Source organism: Belonocnema kinseyi, chromosome 10 (genome assembly GCF_010883055.1).
Source record: "Belonocnema kinseyi isolate 2016_QV_RU_SX_M_011 chromosome 10, B_treatae_v1, whole genome shotgun sequence".
NCBI lineage: Eukaryota > Metazoa > Arthropoda > Insecta > Hymenoptera > Cynipidae > Belonocnema > Belonocnema kinseyi.
Window position 1 is genome coordinate 66621677 of NC_046666.1, and position 13678 is coordinate 66635354.

Consider the following 13678-nt stretch of genomic DNA (forward strand, 5'->3'; position numbering starts at 1 on the left):
TCTGTCAGACCTCATGTACGTGTTATTGCCAAAATTAAATCACATTCATACTTAAGGTTAATAATATATATAGTACAGGCGAATAGGATATTAATTTTAATAGAGAACTAAATATAAAAATATTGTTCTTATCCGAAAATTTCCATTTATGAAGTGCATAATAAAATGCAATGAGCTGAGCTTGCTATAATTTATTAACCTTTTAATTTTGCTTTGCCTTTCCCTCGAATCTTATACTTGATCTGACAATGCGATTACCCCGATCGTAAAAGAGGAATTAAGCATAATTATTTCGCTTTCAAGACGCATTCGGTAAGCGGTAAAGATATAGTCGGATCCACTTGAAGTGAATTTTAAATCTTGATTTAAGCAAAAACTCGTAGCAAGGAAAAAAATCACGGTCTGGAGTTACGTCTGTAATATTTAATTAGAAGTGTGTTATATTTGCTAAGCATGAATAAATTGCAGGTATCGGTTTTGATTGATCAACTATAATTAGAGGTTTTTGTTGTAAATAGACATATAAAGAACATAAAAAACAGTGTTTGAAGAGAGGAGCAGCAATTATTCACACCTTGATTTGTATGATTATTGGCTACAAACACTGTTTAGCTCAATCTATGCAAAAATGTTGGCACTTGGCGTCAAGTTTTCACTGTCACTTTCGAGCTACAAATTATTGGTCTGAGAAAATATCAATTTTGCAAAAACTATAGTGATTATTTCGATGATCAATAATTGAGTTTAAACAATTAATCGGTGTTTTCAAATAATGCGAATAGACCTTTTGCTAATTCTTATATACCCAAAATAACACTAATATACCATTTTCTCGCGAACTACTGTCGCTATGCAGAAAACAGAAAATACATAACAAAACTGTCCTTAAGCACATACTCTGTTAGAAGATGTGTAGAACTTACGTAAAGTCTTTTTCTGAAATGTCAAATCGCGTAGCACCTTTCGCTGACATAAGTAAGTTTTTCGTAAGTTTTTACCCTTCCCCCGCCCTTCGTAACGTAATTATTGTTATTGTTTTTTTTTAATTTACAAAGTGGTTCGACTCTAAACCAAGTTCTTGATTTTGTATCCAAAAAGAATTAATTCTCAACCAGATATATAATAGTTTATATTTTAACCAAGAGAAGGTTTTTATTTTACATTAAAACAGCTAGATTCAACAAAAAAGACAAATTTTCAAGAAATTAGTTGAATCCTCAACTGAAAAAGATTGATCTACAACCAAACATTTTGCAACAAAAGTTGAATTTTCAATCAGGAAAAAATATTAAGCCAATAAATACATAAAATTTAATCCAAACTATTACATTTTCAGGCCAATAAGAAAAGCTTTCATACAGCAGTTGAGTTTTCAACTAAATAAATTAATCTTCAACCAAGAAGATTAATTTTCGACAACGAACTATCAATAAAATACGTACTTTTTTAACAAAACCGTTGAATTTTTAAAAAGTTTTAATACATTTATTCATAATTGTCTACTGATATTTCTAGCTAATAGACGAGTTTTCTATAAAAAATTTGATTTTTCAACAAAGAAGTTCATGTTTCACCAAATTTTCAATTTCTAATTGAATTTTTTTAACCAAAAAGAAAAGAATTTTTATTGACGTATTTTAATTTCAAATAAAAGATCTGAATTTTAAATTAAAATGATAAATTTTTAATTTAAGAAAAATATAGAAATAATCAATAAAGTATTTAAATCCTCAAATGAGATTAATTTACTATAAAAAAGACGAACTTCTAACAAAATCTATGAAGTTTTAACTAAATAGAAATTACATTTTAAACCAAGAATATTAATTTTCTACCAGAAAAGTCAAATAGTTAACAAAATACATGAATTTTCACTCAATTAATTGAATTTTCAACTGAAAAGGATAAGTTTACAACCAAAAATTAAATATAACAAGATGTAAAAGTTTTTCGACCAATATTGTGATTAATAAATGAAGATGATAGACAGTTATTAAACTTACAAATAAACCGATTAATCTACAATAATGAATCTTCAACTGAAAAAAACAGATTGTTAACAAAGTATTTAAACTTTTGAGCAAATAGTTGAGTTTTCACCAAGTTATTTAATTTTCTAGTTGAAAATAAAATTTTTTTTCAAAACAATTGATTTTTGAATCCAAAATGTGAATTTTGAACAAAGCAGTTACTGCGTAACTGAAATAGGATAAAAACCGTTAGTTACAGCTTTATCCAAACAAGATGATAATTCTACAATGAAAAAAAAAGAATTTTTAACCAAACGACAAAAAAAATTCAAACAATAATTTCTTGAATTTTCAAGTCAAAAAGACAAATTTTCAACAAGACCGTTGAATCTTTAACCAAAAAGGATGACTGTTAAGCCTGTTTTAAATAATCTAAATACTTACGGTCATTAAAATATTTGATATGCTAAGTTTATAAAATCTTAGTAAGACCAGGGTGTGGGGGGTTAGCAAATCTCACAGTATCTTACCTGTGGAAGAGGAATTGACAATTTCAGACAAAACCTTTTTTAATTGGTGAATGACCAATTATTTGCTTATTTATTTATTATTATTGTATAAATTCATAATTATTACAGCTAATATAAAAACTAATATTACTGGGAACTATTAATATTGAAAAGTCAACTACAGTAACAGTATTACTTAATACTGTTACAGTTAAAAATAAAGTAACATATATTTTGTTGAAATTTTATGCACTAAGTACTATAATAAGCATTAGATTGCACTGACAAATAGCTTTTTACAGTAAAATCTTTCTAAATTCTTTTTGTATTTATTCGCAGACTTGGGAATATCTTACCTAAAAGACTTCACCCATTTTATGCTCGGCCCCCTAGAGAGCTTACACATGCAAAATTAGGGTTTCAATTTTGTTTCACCTCATTTTCTTAAAAACTCATTATGAACTTCAGCTATGTTCACTGTCATGATCAATGTCAAATCTGAAAAACAATTAAATTGCTTTTAATCTTCGTATCGCTCAAAATGAACCATCTGTGGTTCAGTTTTCCTTCAATAAGTTTTGACACAGTTTTTATGTAATGTTTCTGAGATAATAGAATTATTATTCTAAATAAGCATGCTTTTAATTACATTTTTTTTACGATAATGGCTAGTTTTAAATGAATCTTCTACTAGTTGTATTTATAAAAAGATATCATTCTAAATGTGCTCCTAGATGTTATCTTACTCTAGGATCAAGCATAATCAGTATAAAGAGCTGTTCATGCAAATTGCCAGGAATCAAGTAAACAGTACCAAGGATAGCGAAAGTAAATCACAAAACATAGAAAAAGAGTGTAACGAGAAAGATGGACAGAAGAAGAAAAGCTGAGGACGGATTTAGAAGTAAAACATTAATACTGTTAGTATGTGGATATGTAGATCAATTATTATATTCTCGATGTATGTAATGCATGCCATGTGATATCGGGGAAACGTGTCATTATGGAAATAAGAATGCTGAGTTCCATGTGCACTTGTGTTACGGTTATATAGTCTATGGGGGTTACGGGGTACCCCAGAGGGCCCAGAAGCCTCTGCCTCTTATACAATCTTACTTACAATTAAGTTGCCTTTGGGGTACGCATGTATGTGCTTTGAATTCACCCCTCCAGGCTTCGTCGTGTTTATATGGATTCAAATATTTAAATTCATGAAATATTAAGCAAAAAATACTTGTCCCATAAATCTATAGATCAAACTGATGTAAAGACAGTTTATTTTTCCACCTAATTTTATTTCCCCTGGAGTCTTTAGTATTTAATTATACGATATGATAATTTATTCATCCCCCACTGCTCATGGGCCTTAATAGCTTTAAAAATATTTGATAACTTTATAAACTATTCATAAATTGGTACAAACTAGTATTACGGATTTCCCCGTAAAACTGACTAGTCAGGTATAGCGCTAGGACTAGTATTACGGTACTTTCTATAACTATCTAAACTAAACTTTACTTGAATGTCCAAAACTTTAGGATGGTCCACAAATTTCTGAAAATTTCATGTATCGTTTTTGTTACAAAGTTCAAGTCATTCCTTTAAATAATGAAAAGAGCCCGTGAGTGATTCCATGTCTCTCGAAATAGTGCAAGATATTTCGAGAGTCATGAAATAATACACAGGCGGACTCTTGATTATTTCGAGGATTGTCTTGCACATTGTAGTAAATGTTATACGAAATTTGTATAAATTTCTGAGCTATTCTAAAGTTTTTGAAAATCCTGTAAAGTTTGGATAACTTATTATTTGCGTGTGACATTTAGTCATTAATTTGTTTATAATATTATATCTTAAAAACGAAAACATCTAGAGAGATGGTTCTTTAGGCAATTTTATTTCTCTTACCAAGTATTATCAAATGATAAAAATGATTAATGTGGGCTCTGTGGACCAACATGCGTCGGGTTCCTTATATCAGATGTAGTCGCAAATTGATCTGTCCACCGAAGGTTTTGGTTTCACGTGCGGGCTTTCACGCTCTCGACATCACTTGCAATACATTTATATTTAGCTTCCGCACACGTCCACGTTGATACGTACGTGGGCTTAAAAATAAAGATAATGCTACTTAGCATGTCTGCGTACATCTTGAGACGGGAACCCTTATTGAATATTGATATCCGACAGCTGACCTCATGTGAGGTCAAGCAAGTTGGTGAGGACTTCTCTAGGAAAGCGAAAAAGTAACCGTAGCTTCGATTCTTTTTGTTGTCAATACCTTTCCTTTAATCATCCCTAGATCCTTCAAAATTATCTAGAGTCTAGATAATTTGATAAAAATGTACCTTTCTTCTTTAAAACGCCAAGTTCAAACACATTTATTTTTTAATTCCTTACCCTGATCCAAAGGATTGAAATACCCTTAAGTATTAAAAATTGAATTGTAAAACATAAGACTTATAATTCCCCCGGGACCTTTCATTTGAAGTGACCGCTCGAAGGTGTAACGAGGTTGAAATTACAGGGTGTTGCATTGGCATAGCAGAGAGCACAGGATACGCACAGATGCGTCATCTTGAAATTGGTCCCGCAATGACGTCCGGTCCATTAAATTCCAGTTCCTCCGTGACGCAAAGATTCACTCGACAACGGAATGAGCTTCGTTTATCTTGTAGGGTTTGCGAAACTAAGGGGAAATAAAGCTACAGATTTCGGTAGTCACTCACACTGGCACGACTTGAGGAAACCATTAAAAACTGTCCACTGATTGGGATCTACCGCGTTCCGCCAGGATATAAGATTCCTTTCTTTTTTTCTTTCATTCACTCCAGTACGAGTGTAAGTTGGCAGGTGGGACAAATTTTTCACAAGAAAGCTTTCTCAATGTAATCACATTGCAGAATCGAGCAGTATTAGTGCTCTAACGACATTATATATGATACTTCTCACGGTTGAAATCTGAGCCGAGAATAACATTTTCATCTCACTAAGCAACATAAAATATGCTTTTAGCATTTTAAAGATATTAAGATTTTCATGAAAATCTTTTGTATCTCTACAATTTATCTGTTAATCCTGACTTTAAATAAATATAGTTTTAAATTAAGACTTGAATTCGCTTTCATTGGGAGTGTCATGTCACACTAGAACTCCATTTCGCTTGTCGACATTGCTTTGGCAAAGTTCAAAGCAGCTAATCTGGAATACCATCTGTGAAAGATTAACACTTGGTGCTCTTCGAACGAGTTCGTGATCATGGGCGAAGGTTAGTTGCCGGATCCAATATCCATTGCGCTTTTTTCAGGTGAGGTCTACTAAAATTCCTTTTGCCGAGAAGAACTGGCCAGAAATACAATATGCGTTCACTCCAACCGACATGTCCGGCACTTTGAGTCGACGAATATAGATGGTAGAGTAATTATACGTCTAAGTACTTTTGAAGATCTTCTTCTCTTCTTTCCTTCCATGGTGGTGATTTCCATTGTAAAATAATGAAAGATCTCGTCATATTTGTTGACGTTGCCAGCTTGTCCGCCTGTTAAATGCATATTTCTTGGCAACATTAAACCAGTGCTGATGTTTCACCAGTCATCTAATAAATTCCGTCATATCTCGGACGTACCAAAGTCTTTCGACTTTGTTTGATCAGTTTCTTGGTGATTGTGCAACAAGTAAAAGTTTTAAACAATGAAAAACCTTTTTGTATCTACACTCAGAGTAAAAAATGAATTGGGTGTTCAACTAATATTCCCAGAAGTAGAGCCTGTTTATCTTCAAGATTCCGAGACTGCAATTATTTTAGGCAATTTTGCCACTAACGCCTGTTATGCACTTTCGTCTGGATAAGAGCAGCAATTTGTAACTCTTAATAAAAACCGTGACTTGTCCAAAAGCGCAGTGTTACAAGGACGAATTTGTTTCGCCTGATCTTTCGATGCCCATATAACCCATCTTAAAGGTTTGCGTAAAATTGTGGGAAAGGTAATTGCCGTTAAACGTGGTGCTGGCTTGTGCGGATCCCTTTATTACAAGAATTCACTTCGGAACTGAATACCAATCCGTGAAGCATAGTCGTAAAGCCTCACCCTACGATCTCAAAGCTTAGCGCCAAGTTAGCAGTAACTTAGACTAAACTGTTATATATTATGATACTTAGCTGACTCTTGAGTTTCATATAATTGAATTAGATGACTGGCTTCCAAGATCTGATACATACCGTTAATCAATTCTCTGACAAAGTATACTGTTATATAGATGCCCAGAAAGTAAAATTGTAATAAATTCTAATAATACGTACATCAGAATCTGTTCCACTTTTCCAGATACCATCTTAATATTTTCGATTCTAATGCTAAAAATTATTTGCGATAATATTCCAATTGACATTTATTTCAGCACGTGAGTAAAATACACACATCACTTGAAACACACATGAAAGCTCAACAGAAGACAGTTCTCAAATATATGACCGCTCCAGATAAAGTTTTACGATCTCTTCAGAAACGATCGCATTAAAATGCATCTTAAATCGAGGCTTCACAGTCGCAGCACTCAAAAAGCTTGACAAAATGAAATTAAAACATAAATACGAGGCAGGCAGGTAGAAACCCTAATGAAACCTACGATTTTGTTTTGTTTTAAGGAATGTCGTAAAATAGGGAAATAGACTAAAAACACGTGGTAGAATTCAAAGTTTGAGTACTAAAAGATTAAAACATGCATAAAATAATTTCGCTCTTCACATTATTACCCTTTTAGTGTTTAAAACAGTCATCCCTGAAAAATTCTCAGTGTAGTGACATTCTACATCTGCCGTTGAATTGCAGTTATTGAACATTACTGACGCAACAATGGATTTTTTATAATATTTCATCTTTCCTATCTAGATTTATATTGCCACATCTAGATGGACGACATATTTGCCATATGCAAAACACCTCGGTAGACATAGATCATTTTTATTGTCAAGGTCCCATTAATTAAACAGAAATCGATAACTGCACAACATGGAGAAATGTCCCCTAACATGAAATATCCTGTTCATTCCCTGATCATTAAACTCTTTGACAAACGGTAATAAGCTCTTTTCTCTACTTTCACCTCCTAGACCTTATTTTTTTAGCTATGTCATATTATTATCTTAAATTAATGAAGAGAACTTTAAACTGAAAATCATATCTTTATTAATTCAATTATGATTATAAAAATCCAACAGTGTTTTGCAAACAAGTGAGCAATTATTGTCCTACAAATAAAGTTTATTCTGGCAATTCTGACATGAGACTGCAGTAGAGTAATTTCAAAAACAGATTCGCACATTAGCCAATATTTTATGTTGCTGACTATATGCTGTCATTCAAACATTACGTCACAATATTTTGAAAACTGTTTCCAGCACATAAAGCTAAAATTCATTCAATAAACGTCTAAAATAAAAAATAAAACATTCAAACATAATCTTTTAACATTATTAAAGAAGTACCATATTAAAATGTATTGCATTTTAAATTAATAAGTATTAGATTTTATCAAAAGAGGTGCATTTTCAACAAAGGAGTTTAGTTTTCAAGCTTAAAAGTCGATTTTTTAGAAAACAGTCGACATTTGAAGACGAAAAGATGAATTTTCAACAAAATAGTTAAATTAACATAACATAAACAAATTTTCAATCTAAAATGATGAATTATCTCTAAAAAGACGACTTTTCTATAAAGCAGTTGAATTTTGAACCAAAAAAGATGACTTTTTAATAAAATAGTTCAATTTTCAACAAATAGATACAATTTTTAACGAAATTTTTAACCAAGTACTTACATTTTTAACTTTCAAAGATAAATTTTTAACCAAACGGATGAAGTTTCAACAATAAAAAAATTAATTACCAAATAAACAGTTGCATTTAAAACCAAACAGTTGAATTTTCAATATAGTAACGAATTTTCAACCTACAAATATGAATTTCCAAACAAATGCTCGCATTTTTGAATAAAAAACATTTCATTTCCAACATAGATAGTTTCATTGTCAAAGAAATAGTTGGATTTTCAACTAAAATAATGAATCTTTAACTAAGATAAGGAAACTTCAACAACAACAAATTAATTTATAACGATAAACTTTAATTTTCAACCAAGTTCCAAGTTTTCAGCCAAAAATAAATTAATTAAATTTTTAGTTAAGAAAATTAAATTTCTTCTGATTAAACAATTTGGTGACAAAATAGTTCAATCTTCAACTAAGTATGAAAATTTTTAACTAAAAGAGATGCATTATCAACTAAAAATATTATATCAGACTTTTCCATGAAAAAGAATTAGCGTTAGACGAAAAAATGGTGGGATTTTTTTAATAGTTTCTAATAATTCACTGCATATTTAAGGTAATTGTAGTGCTTAAATTCTGGCCTCTGAAGAAGAACGTTTTCTGTTGTGTTAAGAATTAAAATTATATTATCAGTGATTTTTATAAAATACCAAATATTATTTTGTTATAAAAAAAGGTTAAAACTTAGAAAAAATAACTATTTCAACAATAGCTTTAAAATTGAACTTTTGTTTACTGTCGATTCTTATCAATTTTCAAAAAAATGTTGAATTTGAATGAATCGTGACCTATTTCTTTTCAGGGAAACATTTCCTACAACTCAATCTTCAAATAATGTTTTCCCTGAAATAAGGCATCATTTATTAAAATTCAGCTATTTCCCAAAACTGGTAAGAATCATTAGCAAGAAAAAATTCAATTTAAAAAAACATTATTCAGATACATTTTTTTAAAGTATAAACATGTTTTATTAAAAATAATCTAATTTCAATTTTAAATTACATCCTTTTTATATTATTTTATTTCTTAAATTAGCAGAAAAAATATTTTATTAAAAGATTTAATGTGGGGCACTACTCATACTCTCACTTCCAATCATTTCCAATACTTCCTAACCACAATTACCCTACTTAACCTCCCTTAATTTCCCCTAGTACCTCTCTCCTCCACCCTCATTTTCAATAGCTTCTTCTACTTCCCCTCTTCTCATTACCTCTTCCTTCACCCTACCATAACTTCCCCTACTCCCCTTTCCCCATTTCCTCGCACTACCCCTAACCCAATTTTCCCTCACTTGCCCTCTTTTCCCTATTCTCATTTCCCCTCATGAGAAAAAAGTTCAATAGACGGACGAACACCCGATTGAAACTATGTGGGTTTGTGCCCGGGGATATGCAACCCTAAAAACGAGAGAAATGGGATCATTTAAAAAAATTGTTATTCGAATTTATATTTTCCAAGTGTGATGTCATATGCTGATTTAACCCTTATTTTATAAATTGTCACAAAACCGGTTAACCTCCCGGCTGATAATAATTAGAAGTAATATGATGTGACTTTGACGAAGACTAACCAAGTGATGACTTTACCGCGAAACGCGACTGCAATGCGGAATACTTAAGTGGAGAACACCATAAATCAGAGTATTTTCGTATCACGGAAGCGGTCTACTGTATTTATAAAGCAGACTTACGCTCAGGGGAAGAACATCTATGCTTCTCTTTTATAACATCCAGGTTTATTTTCGAACCGAAAGCTCAACCAGATGACGATGCAGGTCTTGCAAAAAAATAAATATCTACAACAAGCGATAAATTGGGGTTTAAAATAAACCAACATATATCTTGTTTTCTTAATCCATTTAAAAGTTTGATTTACTTTATCGTCGAAGTTGAGATTTAATACAGCTACTTTTGAAAATACTACAAGGGAATAAGAGTCGAGTAATTACACATAGAGGCTAAAGAACTGATTGATGATAAATACCGGTTAGATGTCTGGAGTCAGCTAGTCTGCAACGGCAAGCTTAAGTGGAAAGTCAATGCTGCGAAGCAGAAAGCCTTCAATATTTCTCAATTTCTGAGAAGATTTTTATGTGTGGAATCAGAATATATTTTTCGAGTGATAATATGAATTATTGAAATAGGCCTGGTACGTTGCAGACTTTCTGAAAACTAAAGCGATGTCAGAAAAGAATTGACGCACGTATCATATTCCACTTCCTGGAACCATTCATCCTACAAATGAGAAGAAAAGATAACGATTGGTTTTCGTTCGGTAATTAATCGTGGCGGGAGCATTGAGTCTTGCAGTCGTCTAATAACAATGGTTAACACATTGCAGTGAGCTTGCAACGATCGTCGATTACCGATACGGCGGAATTAACACTATAATAGCCTGGCCAACCCACATTAATTTCCTCCCAATAAAAATTAAGCCGCGAAACGATCATGATCGACCGCATGACTGGAAAAAGTTAGTCGACTGATTTCAAAATACGCGACTTACGACGCACCTTTCCAATCATCAGACCTACCCTCAAAACTTGTCCTTGTGTCTTTCAATATTCGGAAATTTCTTTCATTACTAAGTTAGGGGTTTCCACCATTTTTTCGAATTATCGATTGAATTAATAAATCCCAAATAATCGATTCTTAAAGCGAATTTGTAAAGATTATACTTATTTTAATTCAACAATAATAAATAATGTATTTTTTACACTTTTCAATTTTTTTAAATGTCATGAAATATTTTAAGCCGTAATATCGAATAAACCGTAAAGTCAGGTTTAATACTTTAAACTTATTTGGAAATCCCTTTGAAATGTAAAGAAATCTCGTAAAATTTTCTTAGAACACTTGGAAATTCTTTGAAATCTCTTAAATCCTTCAAAGTCTGTTAAAAAACCTTTTAATGCTTTGAAATTCTTTGAAATCCTCAATAATCTGGTGCGTCAGTTAAAACTAAAAATTTGGCAATTTTTTAGAATGTATCGAAACGCATTTAATTTCCTTCATATCTATTAGACCCCCTGAAAATCCATTTAGGTCCTTTAGTATTGTTAAAAATCGTTTGGAATCTGCAAGAATCTTAAAGAACTTAAAATTGAGCTGTTTAAAACCCAAAAAAATTCCTTCAGGCCTGAGGGAATTATTTAGAATCTCTTGACTTATTTGAAGATTCGCGCAATATTTGAGTATCCCTTGAAGCTATTTAAAATTTATTTATATCTTGTAAAATTAAATAAAGCCTTTTCAGATCCCTCAAAATCATGTAAACAACTTTAAAGTCTATAGAAATTCCCGGAAATCCTTTGAATTATTTAAGAATTCCTTGAACAACATTTAAATTCTTAAAAATGTCTTAAAATACCTTGAAATTTGATAATATCCTATAAAGTATTAAATCCCTTGCAAACCTTTCAAAGTCATACGAAACACTTCAAAATCCTTTAAAATCCCTTGAAACTCATTAAAATTCTTTAAAATATATTAAAATTCTTTTAAATTTGGTGAAAGCTTAAATTTTTTTGATATACATCAAACTCCTCCGCTTGTAACCTTATAATCCCGTAAATAATAAGCCCATTATTCCTCGACATCAAATTTCTTCAACTTCAATAAAATGTTTAAAAACTTCGCAATTTTCATTAAAATCTTTAAGAATCCCTTAAAAATCCTTTAGAATACAATAATATTTCTTGAAATGCCACAAAATCTCGTAAATTACTATGAAATCTTTAAAAATTCCAAGACACCTTTGGGATTCCTTGGAACTCTTTCACAACCTGTTGAAATTCTTCAAAATCCTTTCAAATCTGTCGAAAACTCTTGAAATTTATTGAAATGATCGAAAACCTCTGAAAATTTCTTAAAATTCCGTGAACTCCTAAGAAATCTTTGGAAATCTATGAAATCCTTCAGAACCTATTATTATCTCTTAAGATACCTAAAGACCCTCCCGAATCCTTAGGGATCCCTTGAAATCCTATAAAATTTCTAAAGTTTGCTGATAGTATCCCGTGAAATCCTTTAAAATACTTGGAAATCACTTCAAATCGTTTGAGAATTCTTTAAATTCTTTAAAGTCTCTAAAAATCGACATCGAGCATTGGCATCGGTAATCTTTCTCATATAGTAAAGAGGTATGAAAAGAAGTCGTACATTGAAGTGCATGTAAATTGTTTTTACGGTCAATCAATTTTCGCAGATGTTTTATAAAAAAAAGACTGCCGACCATGCTTAATTCCTTCCCTCATCTTTGTCTGACAGAATCTTTCCTCAATGAGCTTGGACCTCCCATAAAATAACTCTCGTTAGTTTTCTGGCGAGTGTTAAACACAAGTCAAGTACAGAATATGTATAACTTGTAGATCAAATCAAAGGAATTCGAATAGGAGCCTAATCATCTACTTGGAATACTTCCGTTGATATGAGAACTATCGAAATGCTGTTCAGATCTTTCCTCGAAACACTCGGTATGAAGATATATATCAAAAGTGATTCTATATTTAATTTATACATTCAATATTCACTTGTATTTGGATAATTTTAATAATACTAATTAAAGATGACGGGACAGCTTACTGAAGCTGCCTATTTTGATTTACCAAAGAACATTACGGGTATAATAAATACCTTCAAGTATAATAAATACCTTCAAGTATAATAAATACCTTCAAGAAAGTAAGAATAATGATAAAAGATACACATTCACAAGAATATGTCACCATTTAAAATTTCTATACATAACTCTATGTTGCAGAGAAAATTTTGAATCATTTTCAGATTTATGGGGATTTATGGGTTTTCCTTTGTATCTTCATACTAAATACAATCAAGCTTTGTGTCTAGAGAATAAAAAGAAAGTTGTCAGAAGACTCGATAAAAAAAGTTAATTTATATGTTAACATTGCAATGGGAATATCGACATCATGAGACTCTGGATCGATTGGTTAATATTACAACATGGTTCAATCGTTACTGCTGTAATCAGACTGACAGTACTTACATCGAACATCTGCTCCTCTCAAGTGTCCAAGCACGGGAAGAGAAAAAAAGAATGGCTGACGTGTTAGTCTCAAAGCAAGTAATGGGATAAATGCACGATGCATGACTGTGACGTGTGCTTCTGAATACAAGCTTTCAAGGATTTATCGGTTGACAGCGCGAAATCAGCGAGTAGGACGAAGCACTTTCTTAAAGTCGACTGCACCGAAAAGAAAAAAATAAGTCTACTGTCAAGGTATACTGAACAATTAGTTCAAAATGATTGTTTACGAGGGTGGATTGATAAGTTTCCGGCCTGACCAAGAGATGGCGCCACTAGGCCTACCTTGAGGTGGCGTTCTATAGTACCATCCTTAGATAGCTT

The 13678-nt window shown here is 31.7% G+C and overlaps 1 protein-coding gene across 2 annotated transcripts in view; it reads right to left on the reverse strand.

Moving 5' to 3' along the window:
- Positions 1 to 13678, reverse strand: part of LOC117181643 (protein PFC0760c-like) — a 235372-nt gene that overhangs the window by 93864 nt on the left and 127830 nt on the right. Inside the window, exon 4 of one of the 2 annotated variants that reach the window (XM_033374538.1) lies at positions 2942 to 2977. The exons of the other annotated variant lie outside the window; for it this stretch is intronic. Within the exon in view, the coding sequence (XP_033230429.1) occupies positions 2972 to 2977 (6 nt within the window). The 3' untranslated portion in view covers positions 2942 to 2971. Of the gene's footprint in view, positions 1 to 2941; positions 2978 to 13678 lie in introns of those variants that run through there. 2 annotated transcript variants of the gene reach the window in all.